Source organism: Anser anser (assembly GCF_964211835.1).
Source record: "Anser anser genome assembly, chromosome: 2".
Classification (NCBI taxonomy): Eukaryota; Metazoa; Chordata; class Aves; order Anseriformes; family Anatidae; genus Anser; species Anser anser.
The window spans coordinates 76,516,201-76,539,138 of NC_139721.1; the positions used below are offsets into that span (position 1 = coordinate 76,516,201).

At 42.8% G+C, this 22,938-nt stretch overlaps 1 protein-coding gene and 1 long non-coding RNA gene across 11 annotated transcripts in view; one reads left to right on the top strand and one right to left on the bottom strand.

Moving 5' to 3' along the window:
* CTNND2 (catenin delta 2) overlaps positions 1-22,938 on the bottom strand; it is a 644,756-nt gene that overhangs the window by 258,752 nt on the left and 363,066 nt on the right. For 7 of the 10 annotated variants that reach the window (XM_083825789.1, XM_083825793.1, XM_083825790.1 and 4 more), the window contains one exon: positions 14,437-14,569. In XM_083825789.1, coding sequence (XP_083681915.1) covers positions 14,437-14,569 — 133 coding nt within the window. Of the gene's footprint in view, positions 1-14,436; positions 15,095-22,938 lie in introns of all 10 variants that reach the window. The other 3 variants (XM_083825787.1, XM_083825786.1, XM_083825784.1) reach the window with 1 other exon arrangement.
* Positions 7,167-9,601, top strand: LOC310895029. Its single transcript, XR_014580367.1, has 2 exons — positions 7,167-7,644; positions 7,743-9,601. It is a non-coding gene; the product is annotated as an uncharacterized lncRNA (long non-coding RNA).

Sequence of the window (22,938 nt, forward strand, 5' to 3'; positions counted from 1 at the left end):
AAACATTTATAACTGGAATTTTGGTAATAACACTGACCTTTTTCTCCAGAAATGTATGTAGGAACCTCTCCAGAGTGCTTGTCTGATGACATGCATCTTCTCCTTATACCATTGGAAAAGGACAGTACAGCTTACAACAAATGTTACTGTATCTACATCAAGAAATACGCTCAGAAACCAGGTCTATGCCAGTACTGTGTGATGAAAAGCAAGGTACGGAGGAGAAGAAAACGAAATCTAACTCAAGTGCTGAAAGTGAATACAAATCGTCAGGACGTGACAGATGGTTACATTAACCAGTAAGACAGGACAGGCCATATGGCAGAACCAGCTAATGCACACCTCGGGTGCATCAGTTTGTGCCCCCAGCATACCAATAATCTGCGCTAACCAGAACCAAAATAGACTCTAGAGTGAATTCCTTTTAATTTGGGTTTAGCTTTCTCTCATCTGGTTAGGTTTTATGCACACACACTCTATATATTGATTTGGGTCTCAAGTTTTTGTTTGTTTGGTTTTTACCCAAATGTTGAAATTAAGATTAACCAGCAGAAGTTCAGAATGAAACTAAATTTTTGTCTTTACACTCCTTTTCCATTCTCCTTCCACTACTCTGTTCATGACTCAGGTATATCCCTACAAATAAAGAAGGAAATAATACCATCACTGAGTTGATTGATTACGTATGATGCCTTTCAATTCACGTCAAATACTGGATGTCTACAAATAACATGCATGTGTTTCTCTTGCATCCGTGGCTCATACTATTTTTTGTGACGATCTCTCATGTGCTAAAATATAAAAGCCCTGAAAACTGAAAGAACATACTCGCTTCACTTTAGTATCTTAGACTGCTTTTCCTCATGCTTTCTATTTAAAAGATTAAACTGTAATATGATAAATGGTCTGGGGTGCTTCTTGTAAACTATCTTTGCACCACCAAACCTATTAGCAGTTTCACTGCCGGGATATTGTCGCATTCAGCAGCATGGTTCACACCGTGGAATTTCCCAGACACAATTTGTCCATTAACCAGATTAAGGGTTTTAGGGAAGTCTCCTCAAAAGAGATTGCCTTCGGCTGCTTAAAGGACATCGCAAAACCAGCCTGTAACCCAGGGTTAGTGCTTTTCCCATCACTGCTAAAAATAAAGAAAGGTAGCAAAAAAAAAATACTTTTAAGTGTAATAAAATAATCTTTAAAATAATGTGATACGTTTACTATGTCTTATAAGAAATCTCAACATATTTTTTATCCCACTTAAAATAGTTTTTAAACCAAATGTTGAAGTTAGTTACATTTTTAAGCACATTTAAAAGAGAAACAAAGACAAGTATTTTTTTCAGTTTTCTATGCTCACGTTTTAGTTATGCAATGTGCTTTTGGTGCCTAGTTATGGTTATCAATAGCCATATAAAAAGCCAATAACCATAAATTCATTTTAAATTCTACATTAGTATAAGTGTAGGTGGAAACAAAAAAAAACAAAAACAGGTATGTTTCCTCACAACATTTTCTTTTCCCTGCTACTGTCCTCATTCTGTTGAAAAGCATTCACCTGCTTAAAACATTTTATCAAAAATAAATTGTTAGTGGGAAAAAAAGTAGTGTGACTGGGAGCAAAGAGATAAGAGGCAAAGATAGCCAGGAAGAAACAGCAGATTAAATGTGACAGACAAGTTCAGGGAGATAATTCCCATTTCATTTCTGATCCAGAGAACTGCCACTGAAGAAAAAACTGAAAACGAAAACTCCCCCAAACCAACCACTACCATACAGCAACAATTTGCCTTCATCAAGGCAGAAAGTAAAAGACAAAGATCATATACTTTTTTTTCCTTTAAATTATTAACTGCATGATCACATTGGGTGCTTTTTCCCTCCCTCCTCCTAAGTTCTGCCTCTTCCATTCCCCCCCTGTCCTGCCAAATTCATAGGAAAGGGGAAAGAAGCACTGGAAGAGGCAGCGCCCCATGGCCAGAATCCCCATTTTCCACATGCAGCATCAGGGCGATGCCCAGCCTGCGCTGCTCGGGGGGCTCACCACTGCCTCACGACAACCAGAAACCAACACCAAGCCTCTTGGTGAACAGAAGAGACCTGTGAAGTTTTGCTCGACTTCCGCACCGACTAGAAATGAGAATTTATTAATTCCCAAGTTTTAACTGCAACAGCTTCTGGAGCTCCACGAGCTCTATGGTAAGGCTGGTGCTAAGGCAATACATTCAGTGTATTTGGTGAGATGCAGAATAAATATTCAGAAATAAACACTTTATGGGATATTTTGCACAACCTGACAGTTAACTCGTCTTCTTTTGCAAGCCAAAAGGAAGAACAGCAAGCCTATAACCCCCAGGCGAGGCCTGCCTTCCTCCACAAGGCTGCAGGCTGCGCAGGGGCAGACGTGGATATGTCAGCAGCAGCAGTACAGGCTACACACCCCCAAACCCACAGACCTTTGTAGGGTGAGAGACCACTTCCAGCATCCAGCATGATGTGCTAAAAAGTTATCACTGCCTCCACCAAGGCAAACAGGGAAGCCTGCTTCTGCGCTGGCTCCCCGCCACACACCAAGTGCCATGGACACCCAGAGCTTAGACCAAACTAGACAGGGAAGACTCCAACTGGCACAGAAAATGTGTTGATTAAGGAATGCACTTTGCAAAGGACTGATTCTGAAGGGGAAATGTCACTGTGTAACACTTTGGTAAGGGTAACACCAGAAAACAAAACTCCCTGGGGTAATGAAGCGTCAACTCAGTCCAACTACACAATACTCCTCCATTGGCCTTTGCTGAATTTCTGATCTAATCATACTGGCACTCCTGCTTGTTCAGTTTCAGCAGGTAGCTTTTCCTGCTAACAGTGAAAATGCAAAGAAACCATTCCAATGAATCCCAACCATGCATGCATCTTCTAAAAAATATTGTTCTCTGTTGAATATTGCACATACTTCTTTGGCAAGCATTACGTTCCAGACTCTGCTACACACAGCTGAAATCCAAGACACCACACTTGGGGGTTGCTCACAGAAAAAAAAATAGTGTTTGCAACTTATCTTTTGTAATTCCTTTTACAATGAGATTGCATATTATAAGATGTGCGAGCAATATTAACTTCTGGAGATTTTAATCTGTAACACTTTGTACCCAAACTTGCATTTCGCCAAGAGAACGAAAAAAAAAAATCAGATAGCATTTGTTCTTTTAAGTAAAGTCACTTTTGATAGAATATTAAACACCTTCTCCTTCCAGCAGCCTTCTCGTCCTCAGCAGGCATTTGCTAATTCACTAAGACCCCAGGTGTAGGTCTGTGACATTCCAGGGGAAATGGGTCTATTATCTCTTTCTTTCAATACCACATTCAAGAAAGGGAAGATCTCTGGATGTTCTGTAATACTCTGCGTACTCATCAAGTTTTCAATCATCTATTTGAGACTCATTGCATTTAAAATACAAGAGTGAAAACATGCAGGTTTTATTAAATTTACAAATAATCAATTTGAATACAGTCTAAATTCTTTACTTATGCTTGTAAAAAGTTTAGCCCACTGATTATCCACTTTTACAATTAAGGCTTTTTGTTCAACCGATTGTTATAGTATTATTCAAGCTGTTTTCAGGTTGCTCCCATTACATACGTATCGAGACCTCTGCTAGAACACTTAAAAGTAATCTCCTATTATTAAAATCATTATAATCTACAGCAATTCTAACAGATTTTCTCTGAATAAAAGAAATGCTGAATGTAGTGATGAAGAAAAGGAATAGTGTTGATACTGAGACCATGAGGGGCTTAAAGACTTAAGCAAAGTTTAAAATGAGGTAATTGCTGCACAGTTCATGTCCAACAAATTTCTCTTTTAATCCATTATGCTTATTAATAGAGCAATTAAACAATAATAGTAAGCATTTAATATCAAACTTCCAAGAACTCAGAAAAAATCATATGTGAACCCTTCCAAAATAAGCAGCAAACAAAAAATGAAATGGATGGTTACATTTTTTTTTCCTCCCAAGTAATGTATTTAAAACAAACAAAGAGACAAAAGGACACATTGGCCCCCCCCCAAAAAAAAAAAACCAACAGTAAAAAAGACTTTGCAGTGTGTCATTAATCTCACAGATTCAGATTTTCCCTAAAAGCACAGAAAGGAAAGGAATAACCTATGAGAGTCCTGTAACTCCAAGGCCAAGCTAAGAGGAAATGGCTGTGACAAATGCTGCAAGGGACGAATGCTGACAGGCCACCAGCAAAAAGACGGCAGGCTTAAGGTAAGAAACATACGAAAGGTGTTCACAGTAGTTATAACAACAGTTTGTGACAAACCATTGGAGGGATTCAGTTTCAAGGAGGACTTTAACAGTGGTTTCATTTGAATGACAAGATGCACTGTAGTCCAAAGGTGACAGACACTTGAGGGATTTTGAACTGTCCCACAATTAGTTCCTGATTATTCATAAATGCAAATCAACATCGTTTGCATATCAAATGGATGCCATCCTTACCTGCGAAACCAATACTTCTGTGATCATACAACCGGCAAATGAAGACATTTGCATTAAGTTTGGCCTAATTTTACAAAAGCAGTCTGAATCTTACTGCAAGACAGAGAAAAGCAGCGACTTGCATGATACACTTCAGAGAAGCAGAGATTTGGGACTAAAATAGTAATTACCAGATACTCAGGATGGGATCTTAAGCCAGGCAGGACACAAATTAGATCACTTTGAAGAAGACTGTTCAGTTAGGTCCAGCATTACCTTCAAATTCAGCTCTAGGTGCAACACAGACAAGAACTCCAACTTCAGACTGAAAGAAACGCTAAGTTTTTATGAATAAGCTTTGAAGCTCGGTCAGAAACCAGAAAAAGTGCAATTATGACTCGAGAGCCACTCTGTTTTCAATGTGGCTACCACTTTCAAGTCTTCAAGGGAAAACTGAAGAACATTAGCTACCACAAAGATTGTGAATACAAACCAAACACATCACGGCTGGTTAGTCAAAGCCCTAACAGCAAAGCCTGCTGTGCAAAAACATGCCACTAATGTGTTACTTTGTGCCTTCACTCCCTCTTTGGTCAGGTGCTACTTCCCCAAATGCCAGCAGGGCCTTGACTGATCTTTAAAAAAAGCCTGGCAAATCCTTCATGAAATTACTAATTCTTACCAGGATTAATTAGTCTTGATGTACAGCCTCCATTTACTAATTGCAGCTATACGAGCTAAAGTCAGGCTTCTTAATTTCTTGAGCATTCAGACAAATTAGTTTAGAACAGAAGAGGACTGGAAAGAGTCTTTCTTGAACCCAGAGGCTCACAGTTGAACACAGTTCCCCAGATAAAGTCCTTACCACACTTAACACTCCCAAATTTTGCTTGTTACATGATAAGGCCATGAAATATTCTGTTGTGTTTCTAAGATAGGTGGCTGGGACATACTGCAGACTAGCAGGTCACCCAGGTCTTTCCCCACTCTTTTTTCAGCCAAAGATCCCTGATTTGTAACCAGCTATTAGTTGTGCTATCAGCTCAGCTCCAGGTCTGTTTTTTCCCCCTGATCTGGGAAATTCTTTCTACGCAGGATTTATCTTCCTTTGTTCAGGAAATGCTTCCTAAGATCACATTAACCAGAAGCTTCCTTGGCATGTTCCTGGGTTTTGTGCCAAGATAAAAAAATGAAAAAATATTTTTCAAGTGCCCCAAAGAGTTCTTCTTGCGGAACGTTATTAGTAGCACGCTTCCTTTCCACTAATTTTATTTTCAAAATGACACAGTGGCACTTCTCCTTTGACCAGGTCCTTGCCCAACTCCATTCTTGCAAGAATATCCATCTTTTCCAGCTTAACTATTTCCCAAGTGGTACTACAGAAAATGTGTACTCACAGTTCTGGTAGGAAACAGAACCACATCAGATATAATCTAAGAACAGGTCAGGGAGCAGGTTATTCTAACACAATCTGGCTTTGGTGAACTCATGTTGCAAATTACCCCGTTAACCATTTACCTTCTCATCTTGTATTATCTTTTAAATCAGCTTTTGTTGTAATGTATAACAAAGCACTGTGATTAGCGGGTCTGTAATTGTTCTTTTATTTCATCCTCCCTTTCTCCTGTGCATATTCGCTCCCAGCACATGAGGGGCTGTCTCCCTCCACCTTCTCTGCCTCCCCTTCCTCCCAAAAACATCAGAAAGGATCCAACTCACCCTCCGCTGCAAAACACAGTCCTAGGGCTTCAATACAAAGCCTCTGAAGAACTTCTGGCACCTTTTGGTGAGCAGACTCAAATATATCTGGATCCTTGCTGAACTGGGGGGCTCAGGGAAGGCCCCTGTGAGAAGGATTCCTTTTGCTCTCCTGTCACAGGAAACCTGTCCCAGCATCAGAGGGCCAGAGCTCCTTCTCCACCCTTGCTTTCCTCCCAGGCAACACTGTTTAAGCCCAAGGATAGCTTTAGTCCTATGATCAAAAGGTTTTACTGCCTGAGCGCAGCACAGCTGGCTATCTGATAAACGGAATGGGCTCGCAGCTGGGCTGGAGGGGGAGGGTAAGGGGCCACAAGGCAAGTTATAGACATACAACGTGTGAGAAAGAAAGAAATATGGAAAAGGGTCTGCAAAAATTTTCTCAGATAAATGGGGGTTGCCTGAGATACCCAGCTACTTGTATTAAAATATCGCACTTTTCTATTCTTCATTTATACACTACAAGTTGCTGTCTGATGTACTTATTATTAAAACCTATGTCACCCAACCGGCAGTTTCATATGCCTTGCCTTGTAATTGTAAGATTAGTCATCACTTGGGCCTCCTGATTTCAGCGTATTAAATTCTGACTTTTGCTTCTACCCACTCACAATAATACACAGTTCCATGAATTCATTATCATTAGACAATCTCCCTCTGCCCTCTCTAATACCACTCCTATTAAAACCAAAAAGTATTCTGTCTGCTCTGAGTCCATACCCAGGTGATCTTCAAGTTCGACCCCACTCTTACAGCGAAACTGCCTCTTATCTCCCACAGCTGCTCACAGGGAGAATTTGGTCCAGCACACTTTCTGGCAGCCACCACTGGCAGCTAACACATTCCCCACAAGCCCTGCAAACACTTTGGACTTCAGCATGGGCAAACACAGACACTTTCTCACCCAGGTTTTGTCCTTAAGTGAAGGGAACCTTCCTCATTTCCCCAGCCTGTAATCTTCCTACCGTAATTAACCACTTTAACTTTTGATTACAAGCACCTGCACTCTTTTAAAGCTGCTGTGTGCAGAGGAGAACCTAAAGCTGATAGATAACCCAGCAAATGAGTGGTTATGCTACTGACTAGATCTGCACTGACTTTCTAGATCTCACCTACTCTGTTTACTGCAGACGATTTGTGCACTACAACAACCAGAAATGATGAAGTTTTCCAGTACAATAATAATGAAGGTGTGTGCGTGTGTCCTCCCTTCCCTTATATACCTAAAGATTTCTGATACTACGTATTGAAGCTTTCACAACGAACGTTTCCAGGCTATTGTGTAATGCTTCGCAATGGGATTCCGGACCACGAGGAGGCCACAGCTCATGCTTGTACTCCCTTGGCCCAGCACACAAGCAAGACCAATGCTTGCTCCGATTTACACCACACAGCACAAGCAAGTATTTCCACTTATGCCCCAAAAGCCTGAGTACCAGAAATTGGAGCTCAAGGAGACCTTCCCCTTGCCTAACGCTCCCTTATCACCCCTAACAGCACTCCTTTCAACTCTCAGCAAATGAGTTTAAGGCCAAAGACATTTGGGAGGGCCCAGTATCACGTACCTGGCAACTGAAGAGGCAGCCAGCTATGCAGGGACACGATCCAGGCCCACAGGACAAAGCAGTAGTGACAGACAGGCCCAGGCAAGACTCAGCCCCAGCAGCCTGGCCTCAAGACCCAGAAGTCTGGGCCCATCACAGTCCCTGAGACCCCAACTGTTACTGTAATCTCAAACCTGAAAGTAATACAGCTGAACATAAGCAAGGAAAGGCTCTATGAATTAGTGTCAACGCTAGCAATGGGTTTTCATACTGCTAAACAAAAGTTCCATAAAGGTAGGCCTCCAAAAAGCTGCTCTTCAGCTTGATATAATTTTGTGGGATTTCAGTAGCCACAAAAATTTGACAAAAGGATTCCATATCCTTGGATGAAGTGGCTCTCTGCTACAGACACTGACTCTTCTCTGCTAGCTTTTTGCCAAGTCCTCCCCATACTTCCTTTCAGCAGGTAAACAAGCACAGGTTGTTGAAATTCTACTCTGATGCTTAAGAAATTCCTGCAGGTGGCTTGCAAGCTTAGGAACAGCACTTGAATCCAGCATTATGGGTGAACTGCAAAAGTTCAAGACCAGAGGCCAGAAACTGTGTGCCAGGTTGTGTGGTTACAAGCAACAGTGAAGGCCTCAGTGCTGATCTGAAGCATCTTTGATGTTGCATTCACCTAAAAATCCAGGAACAGCCACTGACACTCAGTTTCCCACATTCAGTTAAACTGTTGTAATCTCCTATCAGTTGGATCTCCTTTCAACAACGCCGTAAACTGGTTTTCTTCACCTAAGAGCTTGTTATTTTGAAATACTTATTTGTTTTCTTACCCCTCTGAAAGACCGTCAGGAAGATCAGCCAACTGATTTACCATATCAAGAAAAGGAAGCGCAGGGACAGGTTATGGCCAGGATGCAAATTCAGACATATCCATAGTGTTTACTCGCACAGGAAGTCAAAGCTCAAGTTCTTTAGCTCAGAGACATACCCATGAAAACGGAGCCTCTTTACTTGGTTCTGTCAATTATGCCTCTCCTTAATTACATGCAAACTAGATTTGAAAGACACAGGAACAAAAACTATGGCAATAACAAGGTATTTCAAAGACATTCACCTTACAGCTTCTGCTTTATCGCTGAAGACTCTCCATTTCAGGTTCAAGGGGGACTTGAGCATTAGGGTAAATGTTTTAGTTGAAACAATTGATAACAGAATTATCACTGAAGGAATAGGTGGAAGTAGAACTAGTGGCAAAGGAAAAGCAAAGTGAACACTGAGATGTGTATTTGTAGCAGCTGAGAGTCCAGCATCTGCACTTCTAACCTCCAGGTTACAATGAGGAAAAAAACAACAGGATCATAGGGTTATCAAATTATAAGACTCCGATTAGTATCTGGAATATTACTGGATGCCTCAAACCCTTCTGTTTTGCTTTTTTGTCTGAAAGAAAGTCTCAAAACAAGAATATAAGGAGGGGAAAAAAAACTGGAACTGCACTGTCTGTCCCAGAACAAAAGGGCATTAAGAATGTTGTCATGTGTAAAGGCTCTGACAGGCAGATGTAGGAATTTTCCAGCTAATCAAAACAAACAGAACCTAGGAAAAAAAATCAATAGAAAACCATTTTGACTAGAATTAATGAAGCAGTTTTGTTCTCCCCGTAAAAGAAATACTCACAAGATTCTGTAAAAATAAAAGAAAAATAGTTAAGGGAAACAAGTGAGTGTCCTTTTTGTTATCATCAATCACATTGATAGCCTGTCTCATTGTTTAACTTAAAGACAAAAAATAAAAAATAAAAAATAAAAAGATTTTCCTTCCTTACTTGTCCACAGAAGACTTAGTTCAGCCCTATACCTCAGATGGTGATTTTAAAGCACAAGGCGCTTTCAATTCTGGGGTTTTAGATCCACTTTGGCTTAGCTCTTGGGGATAACACTTTGCTTGCACCTTCACTATTTACAATGCTCTGCTCAAAAGCCAAATGATGATGCGCATGGTGAAGTCTTGCCTGCATTTCCAAACGTTGGTGGGAATTTGGTTTTGATGCACTCTAAAAAAAAATAATACTTCCATATAGTTTAAAGCCCTTGAAGAGGCTGATTTTAACTCGGGTTAGGTCTAACACTGATTCTAACACTAACTCTGCTGAAAGAGTTGTTTGTTCCCCATGTATGAAGGAAGGGGGTGGCTGCATGTATGCTTGCAAGCAGTAATACAGCCATTCTAGCACAAATGCACAGCACATTGTGATTTACCAGAGAATTTGTAACACTTGACTAGATAATTTTTTGTTAAGATGGTGATGAGCCAACGATATCTAGATGATTTGATATTTTCACACAATTGAAAGGGAATCTAAATCCAGACTAGTGGTAATGTCATTTATCCCATACACAGTCACATAAGCTGATCTGTTCTGTGCCCCTATGATTACACACCAAAACGCTAAAACTTGTCAACACTCACCATTAAATAGCAGTCCTGCCATACATCTCAGCAGGGAAGCAGGTTCAACATGTCACATGCAATGAAAAGCATACAGAAGGAGAAAGGGCAAAGGAAGGTTCCCAGCAAGTAGGGAGAAGAGTGAGACAAGGCAGATGAAGGAGCAGAAGGATTCTGTTTAGACCCTGATAAACTTAGAACTCTGCACTATAAAGAGTAAAAAAGCATATTTTTATATTACCCCATGCCACGTTTTTATAAGCCAGCGTTACTGTAATACTAATACAACACATGCACACAGTCCCACTTCAGAAAGGACTTCTCTTTCTGATTTTACAAGACCTGAAAGAAGATTCTGCTTGCCAACATGAGACTGAGCACTGACGTTTTAATAAGTGGCAGCAGGAGTGTCTAAGACATGCTTCAGTTCTTGTTTGTAACGTGTCATCATTACACACAGAGTGGCCACATTATATTCTTAACAACTAACGCTATACAAAGTGATGCACATCAACATGCATTTCTTAAACCTAAATTTTCAGTACAGCTGAGAGAGTATGATGTAGTCTTCAGACATTTTTTTTTTCCCCTTTTAGCTTTTAAGGGCAACTTGTAATAAAGCAATGCATAAAATCACTTTCCACTGTCTTATGTGCCCTTAATCTTCCTTTAGATGGATGAAAAGGCAGGGGCGGCTCTGCAACCCCCACCACATAGCCTGAGGCACAAACTACCTCAGCAACACCCTTTCATTGCCTCCTCTCCCTCTGGTCCTCAGCAAACCTCTTCGGATCATGCATCTGACTCTTGCCAGCAAGAGATGCTTCAGAGGAGCCGGCACCTGTGCAATGCTCTGGCTATTGAAAGAGTTTCCCTGTGTTTCTGTTGCCATCTGCCCTGTGTGATCTGTATCGCTGCTTGAACTGTCGGCAGAGTAAGCTTCAGAGCAGCACAGATCAGAAAGCTACTGCCAAAACTGCAATTGCAGTTCAGAGCAGTGAAGCAGCTAGACCAAGAATAAGCACAGCAATTGCACAGTCCCAAGAACCACTACATACACATGCACACGTTATGCATACACGTGCACACTTGGCAGTGGCAACAGCTTGAGTGTAACTACACTGAAACCCCTTTCTGAGGACGTTTCTAAGGTTACTTGGTTAAAACTGAGTCACTGCATGCTTTTGCATGCCTTATTTCAAATTTGAGATGCAGTCTATAAATTGCTATTTTGATAATTTCAAGTTGTTTTATAACCTAGTTTATAGGAGATCATTATACATGATGCCATCTCTTCAATTAGGTCTTACACAGTTTCACTTTTGGGCAATCTGTGTTGGTATTGAACATTTTCAGTTAAAACGTTAAGAAATGTTAATTATATCTGAAGGTCTTTCTGTTAGACACCCAGCCCTGGCACTGACACCGTTCTGGTTGTTAGCACCTTGAGACACAGCAGTATTCATGAACCAGACAGCTCCTGTAGGAATTACTAACATAATGCAAAAAAATAAAACATGCATTATTTGTATTCCCAGTAATTACTACAAATGTTTATTTTTTCTTCTTGGGGATTAAAAAAATACCTATTTCTTTGAGTAACATCATCCCTGCAATGACACATACATACCAATGCAAGTTTGCATTAATCGCAGTAGGCAAACCATTAATCAGTGCAATGTGGCAACCATTCTCCACTCCTCCTCCTCCTCCTCCTCCCTCAAAGAAAAACTATCTTTGGATGTAGCGAACAAGCAGCTAAAATCCCATTTATTGAACACTAGTCTTTCAACATACAGTTGCTTGCTCTCACTCTCAAGGGGTTTGATTTCTAATGCAATGACTGGAAAACTCCTGCAACAATATACAATACCCACAGCTCAAATACAAAAACTGTTCTGAGCAAAAATGCTTATAGAAAAAAAAAAAGAAAAAAGAAAAAGACGATACAGGAATGAAGATTGCCTTAGTAGTATCCGTAACATCTGATCCAGGCTCACTCTAAAGCATACATTAATTTTAAGACTAAGTAGTCCATTGACTTCAGTGAATCCAGTAAAAGTCCAGAAGATTAGTCAAGCACTTAACACTGTTAGCAGATGTATAACTGCTTGAATGGTTGGCAGGCCACAATGAACATGCTACAGAATGTTAATGGAAAATAATGGCAGCGGGTACACAATAGGGAACTTTTGCAAAAGAATGGGTCATGTGATAGAGATCCTTGCAAGGACTACTTGAAAGGCCTGTCACCACTGTGGGAAGGAAAAAAAAAAAAAAACAACAAAAAAACAACAACAGTATTTACTAACACAGTGTTGCTTCCACATATTTATTTATTTATTTATTAAGTGGCAACACTATTTCTGCATGTCTATCACCCAATTCTCCAGTTGTAGGATTTTCAATTTGTTATAAAATAAGGCACTGAGATTTTGCATAAGCTAAACACAAATCCCTAAGAGACACAGTAACTTGGACGCTCACTATGTCTGTTCAAAATGGCACAACACTCAGAAAAGTTAAGTGTTCTTTTGCAAACTTAATATCAAGTTCAGATAGTCAAGCACTATTCCCCTCTCATATTAAGATCCCCACAAAATACACCAGCCGTTTCCTAAATGCATACATCCATCAGCTTTTCTTTCACCCAGCCCTCACATCAGTCATGAGCAACTCCTCACGACAGGTCCTAAACAGAGGCAGGGAGGGAAGTACCGACGTCATGCAAGACGCAGAAGTCTATCAAAAGCTTTTATCTGAAAGCAACCTAAGAAAATCAACGCCAGTTTCTTAACGGAAGTAGCAAACCCCACGTAGGGCAACTATTGGACAAACAGCCTAAAACGGTCCAAGTCCATGTTGTGACTTGGGTCCAGTGTAGGACAAACAGCTTCTCTGCCACTGTGAAGCATTTTGGGGTGGTTATGATGGGCCTTAAGCCCTACTGAACAAGTTTTCCTCCAGCTAGCATCGCAGGGCTAACGGTGCAATGCTATAAAGGATGCCTCCAAAAGAAAAAAAAAACTCAGTACAACGCAAATTCCACTGCTAAAAGAAAATGAAGGAAACAGGGACTGTGCCTGATAGAAACCTCCATGGGCAAAGACGTCTATCCTAGAACAAAGACAAGGAGAATCAGGGGAATGCTGGTAGTAGATACCCACAGGTATACAAGTTTTACGTTTAATTACATTGACACTGACAGCTCCCCCCATGCCTATTGAGACTCAAACAACTCTGTTACAGCATGCTGTTGCAAAACTCCTCAAAATATAAAGTCTTTGGGAATTCTACATTTTCGCTTTATTCTACAAAGGCAGTACTTAATAGTTGTGGTCAACAGCGTCTCTTCTCCGTGACTGCAAGAAGTTATACTAAAATAGCTGCTAAACAGAACACGTGGTAATTTGAGAAAGGCTTAATGAATATTTGACAAGAGGAGTGATCAAACTGTGTAGCGGCATCGCTCAGTGATGCTGTCCTTTTACACGTTCTGAACTTTAAGAACAGTGTTAGGTTTAAAAAAAAAAGTTTTCCAACCCGTGCCTCCACCTTTTAAATAGGAAAAAAAAAATCAGTAGTTCTTCCGATGACATAAATTAAGAGTGTATTGGATTATCAGTCACTTGAAGCTGTATTTTTAGGCGTCTGAGAGAGGAACTCTGTGAGTGCTGGAGCAGGGGAGGGAGGACGGGCGAAAGGGGACGAGCAGAGGCTTTGACTCCGGCAAGAAAGTTGTGTACCTGCCTGATAAACGCAGCCGACCCCCTTAACGCATCCTATTTATCTCCCAGTCTATTTATGTCAGGGAAGAGAACATGCGAGCATAGCAGCTGTTACTATAGCAATGAAGCTGGAAATTTTGCGAACACAAAAAAAAGAAAAACCACCACCGCCGGAGGATGCTCAGTTTAGCGGAGGGGCCGAGCAGCGGTCCCTCACTTGCAGGAGCTGCTCAAACTCCGGGGCTGCGGAGAGATCAGACGTGTTAGCAGCCCGGCCCTCGGGGGGCGAGCTTCCCGGGGGGGGGGGTCCCCAAAACGCCGCCCGTGCCCGGGGGAGATGAGGGTGGCGGCGGCCAGGGGAGCCCGGAGCGCTGCCGGGGAGGGGAAGGAATAGGGGGAAAGGGGGAAAGGGGAGGAAAGGGGAGAAAAGGGGCCGTGCCCCCCGCTCGCCCCCAGCCCCCCGCTTACCTGCGAGGGAGCCGGGTCTCTGCAGGGTGGCGGTGGCGAAGAGCTCCTGGGAGTGCTTGGCGTACGGGTCGGCGGCGTGAACCAGCCGCTTGGTGGGCGACAGAGTGGCGTAAGTGCCGATGGCGGAGCTTAACTGGTGGATAGGAGAGGAGGAGGAAACGTTAGAGCGGGCGGCGGGCGGGGAGCTCGCTCGGACGGCGGCCGCCGGCGGTCCGGCCGCGGAGGAGACGACGGCGGCGGCGACGTCGAGGGGCGAGCCGGTGGCGCCGGAGGGCTCGGCCGGGCGGCGGGGGGCCTGCCGCGGGGAGGAGGAGGAGGAGGAGGAGGAGGAGAGGCGCTGCGCCGAGCCGGAGGCGGCGCCCTCGGCGGCGGCGGCGGCAGCGGCGGCGGGGCCGGCCCGCGGCGGCCTGCCGGGGGAGCCGCCGGCCCGCGGGGCCCGCGGGGAGCTCACCCGCTGCGCCGGCGGCAGCGTGGCGCTGGCGTGGAGCCGGGCGGCGGCGGCGGCGGCGTGCTGGGGCTCGGGCAGGTGGAAGGCGCTGCCGAGGCTGGGCGCGAAGGGCTCCCGCGCCGGAGGGGCGGCGGCGGCGGCCGGCGGCGGCGGCAGCGGCGGCGGCGGCTCCGGGCCGCCCGGCTGGGCGCCGCGGCCCCCCGGGCCCTGCTGCGGGAAGGAAAAGGCAGAGACAGGAGTCAGAGCGGGGCGCCCGGAGGGACGGGGGGCGGCCGGGGGGGGACGGGGGGCGCCCGGTGCGAGGTGCGGGGGGGTGCGCGAGGCGCCCCGCCGGTGCCCGGGGCCGCCGCCGGACCCACAGAGCGGGCGGGCGGGCTCCTGTCACAGCCACGCGCACTTCGCCTCACTTCACTCCACTTCATCCTTTTATTTTTTCGTTTTTCTTTTACTTTTACTTCTTATTTATTTCATTTATTATCTATTATTTATTATTTTTTTATTACTCCATTTCATTTTCATCTCATTTCGCCTCACTTCATTTCGCTTCACCCCGCCTCATCTCATTTCACCTCACTTCATTTCACCTCGCTTCACGTTTTTCTCCTCATCGTGCACACGGTTTTGCCCCTCCACACCCCAGATCCCCCCCGAGTCCCCCAGTGCAGCTGAAATCGGCCTGACCGGTGCTTCGCTCAGACACAGCACCTCTCTCAGCTACAGGTTTCGTGAGGCAGAAAAGCCTTTAAAATGCTAATAGTGGGCTCTGCGACTCGATTCGGAGTTGCAGTGAATGCCCACAGCAGCGCTGCTTCAGGTTTAAATAGAAACGCGGCTTTTTTTTTTTTTTTTAATACCACCCTACAGGGGAAAAAAAACAACAACAACAACAAAAAAAAACACAGAAAAGCACTGCGTTCCCGGCATGAAACTTGGGCTTATTCTCACTGGGACTCCCAACAGGCGATTTGGGGCAGGAACTGAGAACAAGACAAGTGATGGGAATACAGCATATAGGAGGTCCATAATGCCAGAAACGCGTACTTCTTCCAATCTCCTCCCACTGAAAAATGTTCGGTCCCTTGCCTTCTGCAGTTAACTTTTGGAGCCCTGCCCCTCATCTTGAACACTTGGTGCTCCTGGGGGAAGACCGAGTATTTCCCTAGGCATGGACAAGAGGCAAGGCTCTGGAGGAGCCGCTCCGTTAGCAGCAGGGAGGACACCAGCACTCAGGGGAGCGCTGACAGACCCAAGCCTCCCAGAGGGGCTCCGGGAGGCTCCGTGCACTGCCGAGCCCTCTATATCCCTACAGATCTGAGGTGAGCTGTGCCCTCCAGCTGTTGTGCAGCCTCAGTCCTGAGCGGGCAGGGGCACCACAGGTGCCAGGAGCCTGCTCACGGTTGAGTTGGACATGCTCACAGTGGCCGGGGGGGTAGGCACCCCACAGCACAGAGTACGCCTCCTGAAGCTTTCGTATGTGTCCGACAACTCCAAGTTGCTCATTTGAAAGACATGTTACAAAAACGAGGAAGGCAAACGCTGGGAACATCAAAGAACTTTTAAAAGCTACTTCCGTTACGAGCTTCTCACCATCTCTAAAGAGAAAAGAAGGGCTAATCTGCAGCTGGCTTTCCAATAATGCACTTGACAAGAGCACGGTTTTCATTTTCAAGGTTTAAACTGTGTGGCAACACCTTCTATAAAACAAAAGCAGGCTGCCAAGATTTAAAACAACAAGTACAAAGCAAAGTTTGCACGTGACAAAAGGTTGTTTGAACCAGCTATATTATCCGCTACTTCTTGTTAACAAATTTTTACCTTTTGGACTGTTAAAATGGACAGGCATAATAGTGTACTTTGTAATATTCAAAATTGCTCCAAAATACAATAATGTGGACCGTTACCAGGGTGTAGCGAACACCCTGGTAACTTAAGTTTGTCATTGGTTTTAAGGATTCCAGGCAAGCCCTGTCATCATGTATACATAATTTCTGTTTCTAATCTACTTTTACACTGCTTGATATGTCAAGGACTTATAGTAATTAAAGTAAACCAATATTATCCCATATTCTCTCTATAAAGCTGTAGGCATTCTGCAAGCGCTAATTCAAAAAAAAAAAGGCAAAAAAAAATCCCTTACATCATGATGGTCTGCTATAGGGCAGGAGATGTAGTGGAGGATACGAGAATTAAATGCTTAATTAAAAACACAGTGCTTAGCACTTTGTAAAAAGCCAAGCATTTGCTCTGTGTGAAGGAGAGAACTTTTGGATGAACAGATTGCAACGCAATGTTAGCATGCAGCATTTTCTGAGTTGTGACTAATCTCAGACCTGTCTTAAATTTGTTGTGAGGTTCTTATTTTTTTCAGAGGAACAAGTGTGTGCTCTTATTTTCCACTCATGTTTTCAGAGGCAAAATGCATTTCAGATTCTCCCTGGGTTTCTCCTTGTCTGTTGCTTAAGACAACCATACGTCATTGTTCATCCTGTGATGTGACATTACACTTTGTATGGAGGAATGAAATACAATGGTATTTGTTCCATTATTTTTCCATTTATCCATTACTGTTGTCAACCTGATAATGAAACTGTGTTTAAACTAATAAATTGAGAGCAAATTTGCTTTCCAGTTGTTATATCCTCCATCATCAATCTGCTTCACAGACATGAAAAAAAATGAAGGACTTTCTTTCTCCAGCCCTGTAAACATCTATTCTAAGACTCAGAAATTTCAGTTTTTGCGGTATTCTAAAGAAAAGGATCCTGTTTTGCTTCTTTGGATTCAATATGTGGGTTCTGTCGTATCCTTTTTAACAGCAGAAATGCGTGAAAAAGCACAAGAACATTAATATAGCTATGAAAAATATTTTCTTTCCCTATTTAATCTTATTAAAATATCATTTCTTACTGATCCTGACAAAACAAGATCTGCAGAGCTCTATACATAAAATTACTGAGGGTGTCCAGTTAGGTTATGGTGGACTAGAGAGAACAGCCTAACTGATGTTTGCCTGCCATTATTCACACTTTTAATGTGCCAAATTTCAGCGCATCTGCTTTTATTGAAGTCAATTTAAATTGAAAATTTAAATCAGAACTTTGGCTGAAAAAGATCAAACGGAAGACACTGCTAGACAAGACTGCTGTTTCATAAAGTAGCATTGAGAGGGGCAAATAACCATGCTGCATTATTTATTCTGCTGAAAATTATTCATGGATAAGGAGCTAGAAAATCCTAGATGGCTAGACAGCTTAAGCAAAACTTTGGGCTGCTAATTACTGAAACATCAGCGGGCTGATTCTTGGAAGTTGCTCCCAAAGGGAAGAGCAATGTGTAAAACCAACAAAAACTGAACAGCCCAAGTCTCAGAGAAAAAAATGACCGTTATGGATGTATTAGCAGGTGCAGCAGATGTGTTTGGTGTATCACCTAAAATCCCTTCAAATTATTTTTTTCCTAGGCGTGCCAAAATGCAAAAGCAAAAACTGGTAGATTCTGTACCTCTGTGCTTCATAGGTGCGAAGGAACAGAACGTCTGTCAATGCAGCTGGCAGAGTCTCAGCAATAAGGACGCAAAAAGACTTTAGAGTCAGTTCCTGGGAATTAAATGAAGTTACATTTTCCAGGAACATGCTGGAAAATTTGCAGCACAGTACCGGTTACCCTTAGGAAACCACGGATTGTGCTCAATGTCCTGTGTACTTCCCCGACAGAACAGAAGAAACTGAAACGTTGGGTTACCTTTGAGCAAGTCTACTTGCCTGTTTTGGGTTTGGATGAACTTGTCTCCACAAGCATTTTTAGTACATGGCAGGTTTAGTGTTAAATAAGCCAGTTTTCATTCCGTTTAGCTCTCTGGAGCTCTCAGGGATTGCTTGGCCCTTAACATCTCAAACCCCAGCACACCACCACATCTTGAGACTTCTCCCAGCTTCCTGGGCAGGTTCCCAAAAGACGGTCACATCCGGTGACTGTGAAGACAGTCGTATACAGCACGTCTTTGCCTACGAGGAGACCTTTCTCTTGATTCTAGGAAGGACTTTCCAACTGGACACTCAAGTTGTGTGGAAGGCATCCCTCCAGGCTGCTCAAACACTGCTGCTCTGGCTTCTTGAACATCCGTGGTGGCTGTCAGCTGTAGGCAGCAAACCTGATCGTCCTTACAAGGGTTTTTGAGAGACACGGGTTGTCTTTTAAGGATCCAACTCTCCTTTCACAATCAAAATGATGTTCTGTGCTCTTTCAATCATTGCAAGACTTCCCAGTCTATTGAGGGTTTTGTATTTTTATTTTTCCCAGTCTTGAGGGTTTTGTATTTTTATTTTTTCAACTCAAAGAACCTCCCATATGGCTTATCTCAAGGTATCACCCTCCCCTGGTCCAAAACCTCTATCGATGTTCTTCTACAAAGGGCAGAAGAGGGCATGGAAAGTGCTTAACAATCCCTCCCTAGTCTTCATGATGCAGACTTCAGTCCTTGGGCAGCACCTATGGAAGGGTCTTTCCCTTGCCAGGCTGTTTTGCTGTCATTTAAAAGTTTCTGACCTAACTAGGAAGGTCCTTTGTTCAAATGCACTCATATGGTAACAGATGCCAGACCACACCTGGGAATCCTTCAGCTGTGGCCTCTTTTATTTATTTCTCCCAATTTCAACACAAAGGTCATGACCGGTGCAAGGTCATCTCTATACTGTGTTTGCAAAACATACCCCAACGCTATTAGGAAAACTTGTCAGCCTACCTGCTCCTAATCTCACAGGTCATACATCGATGAATGTAGCTAATTCCATCGTAGTCTTCTACACCCACAGACAGAATCGTGTGTGATCATTGCAGAATGTCCAGAGATGGTCAAGCTGTGGTTTTAAAGCAGCACCGCAAGCTGCAGTCATTACCTCCTGTAGGATCAAACCAGCATCCTGCAGACCAATTTCTCACTAACATAAACTCTGCTGGTGACTTGCTCTCTGCGAGTAGTAGTAGTAAGAGTAATCTGTCCTAAAATTTCATCTGCCTCCTGTACTTCTCATGTTCATATTTGGAATCCAATTTTAAACAGATCATCATCTGCCACATCCTACCAGAAGTGGAGTCCTTATTTTAGATCTTGTTTGGATAGAGTACCAGGCAGCTCATCACCTGACTCGTGGCAGGAGGAAACACACTCTAACTGAGAAGGGCCAACTTACAGTTTTCTCTTGACAACTGAACACATTCTGGTGCCCCTGTGCTAATACTCTAAACAGGGCTCGTGAGACACAGTGGTCTGATGAATACACACTTAACAACTTGGCTATAGGAAGAAGGAGACAAGTTGAAAAATTAACTGTTAAATAATTTTTCAAGGCTCTTTTTGTTTTCAGGGGTTGTCAAATTCTGTGCCATCATGTTCAGTCCAGAAGCTTTAGGAGCATAGGATAAAACACAGTAGTGATTTCCCTCAGTTGCTGGTTAGCCTCTGAGAAAGTTACATGATCAGCTAAAAAAATCTTCATCCAGAAACGTTAACTAGTTTTACTTCCTGTCCCTTCCCCTTGCAAATACGTGGCAGAGCACGCCAACACCCACCAGTTGTATTACATGCTATGTTTTATATTATATACATTATATATATCTACGGTGTAAGCTCACTGTTCTCACTGTGACAGTAAACCCCATCAGTTGTTCACAAATTGCATGTTGTCCAAATAGAGCGCTCACCTTTGAGTAACTCATCTGCAAAATCTGCTGCTTTTCCTAACACAAGCCACTACTGACTCTTTGCAAATAACGGTAATTGATCAATATAGGACGTATCAGGATCTGGACACCACGTTTGAGAAGCTGTTCTCAGCTGGGAAACAGAATAATTTCCTGCCACAGGAGCAGTCATTGCTAAGAAATTCAATTCCCATGGCACTTAGAAGATTAAAGTTTTGTTCTAAAGTACTCAAAGCACTGGAAAAACTCTATGATCTATAACATAGTCCTCCAAATTGACAAAAATGTTAGATTGCACTTTGCAGCTCTATACAGGAAATCCCAAGACTAATTAGTTCCTGGTTTTTATACAATTGCATTTTCAGAAATTGTTCTTGCTGTCACAGCTGGCCTTGGGACTATTTACATATTTTCCCACACATTCGGGCTATCAGTCATGTTCAGAGATAGCTGTACTCCTTGCACACAAACAGAAAAGGAAATTATCACAATCTGAGCAGTTATGACTCCTGAGGCTTATTTTAATTATAATAGGGATAGCAAAACAATTCCAAGGATTGGCTTTTTTCTCCTTAATTGTGGGATCAGCAATGGTCATATCCAGAACTTCTTAACTGACTCTTCCCTTTCTTGTATAACCCTTTAAAACATCCTTTACATGTTTTTTGTTTGTTTGTTTTTATGGTGTTAATTCATAGTTTATGTGGCAGTTTGTTAATACTTTGAACATATATTTTAATTTAACATGCTTTGAAATATAATGGTGTGAACTATTGTTTATTATGTTCCATGAGTTATTTCCTTGCAGGAACATCTAGCATATAAGCTGGAGGAACACAGAATAAGGAAAAAATAAAAATAAAAGATATGCAAGGTTACCTTGCTAACTTACTGGTAACATTACTGAAGGTAACCAGTTCTGTGTGACTGGGGCGATTCATGAGAATTTTTCAGAACTAAGCAATGGCTGTTCAGTGTAATTTAAATGAAAAAAAATCTAGATCACTGTTCTTTTCCCTCTTCATAAATTCATCCTTTTCCATCATTATGAGAAAATTTTTATTAAGAATATTAATATTTCAAAACCCTAGGCAACTGCATGTTTACGCTTTCCCCTCCTTCCTCCTTCTACTACTTTTTATTATTATTTTCAGATTCTTTCTTCTTTTCTCATCTCTTCTTTTCTGTTTTGGCTTGTTTCAACTGCTCTGTTACTCTTATAACCTGTTCCTTACCCGTTGGCTCACTCCTTTCTCTAGACTCCTTGAAGAATGCATCCCACCCTTTCAGGCTAACCCTTGGCTACGATGCTTTCCACGAAGCACAACTCCCGATGACATCTGCGCAGGCTACAGCTGGGTATTACAGCCTCCACCTTCTGGAGTCCTGCTCTCCTGCTGGCTCCAGTCGCCACGAGCATCAGGGAAGGCCTCTTTGGTAAACACAGGAAAACCCTGAGACCTGGCCACTGCACGGGCTCATTTTAAACTCTTGACAGAAGAAAAAAAAATACATATCCAATCTGAAATGAAATTTAACCGTGTTTTATTTCGTTTCTCAGTCTTAGAGGATTTTTTTTTTCTGAGCAAATTGGGGGAATGCAATATTGTATGCCTCTTGGTATCCCACAAGCTGTGCGATGACTAATACTTGAAATCTCTTAGCAATTTAAGGCTTTGAAATTCAAATGCAGCTCACTTCTAGAGAATCCTGAATGATAACGTGTCCTAGTGTCACACTGAGATGGTCTGCTTTACCGTGGCAGTTAAGTTCTAAAAAGAGATAATAACCTGAACTGACCTGTGAAACCCAGTCAGACTTTGTTTACGTACAGAAGCATAAATACTTTGAGAAATTTTGGTCTAAACTGAAGCTTAACTTCCCAGTGAGAGGCTTTGACGTCGTGCTGGAAAGCACAAAAGGTGAGGGGGTTATGTGTCAAAAATGGAGGCAATCATTCAGACAGGAAGAGAGACCGAGAAAGTTTTCATGAGTATCTGAAACGAATTTCAAAAAGTTTGAAATGTACATGTGGCTCTCTGGTAAGTTGTTTGACTTAAAGAATGGCGAAGAAAAAGCAAAAAGTGATTCTTACAGGTAGGTGTGGGCAACAGCACCTGGCTCTGCTTGGCATCCCAAGCAGATTTTGCATCTAGTGTCACTTTGACTTTGTTTTTGTTCTCTGGCACCTAAGTGCTTTCTGAAATGACCTGACACCAACGCGGCAAGGTCCTAGTCCTTAGCTGGGACTCCCCAGCAGCACAGCAGCACAAATTTTCAAACTTACATGGCTAAACATTCAATCACCAAATATGCAAGCAAGAAAGTAAAACCGGCGTGTAAATCTTTCTCAT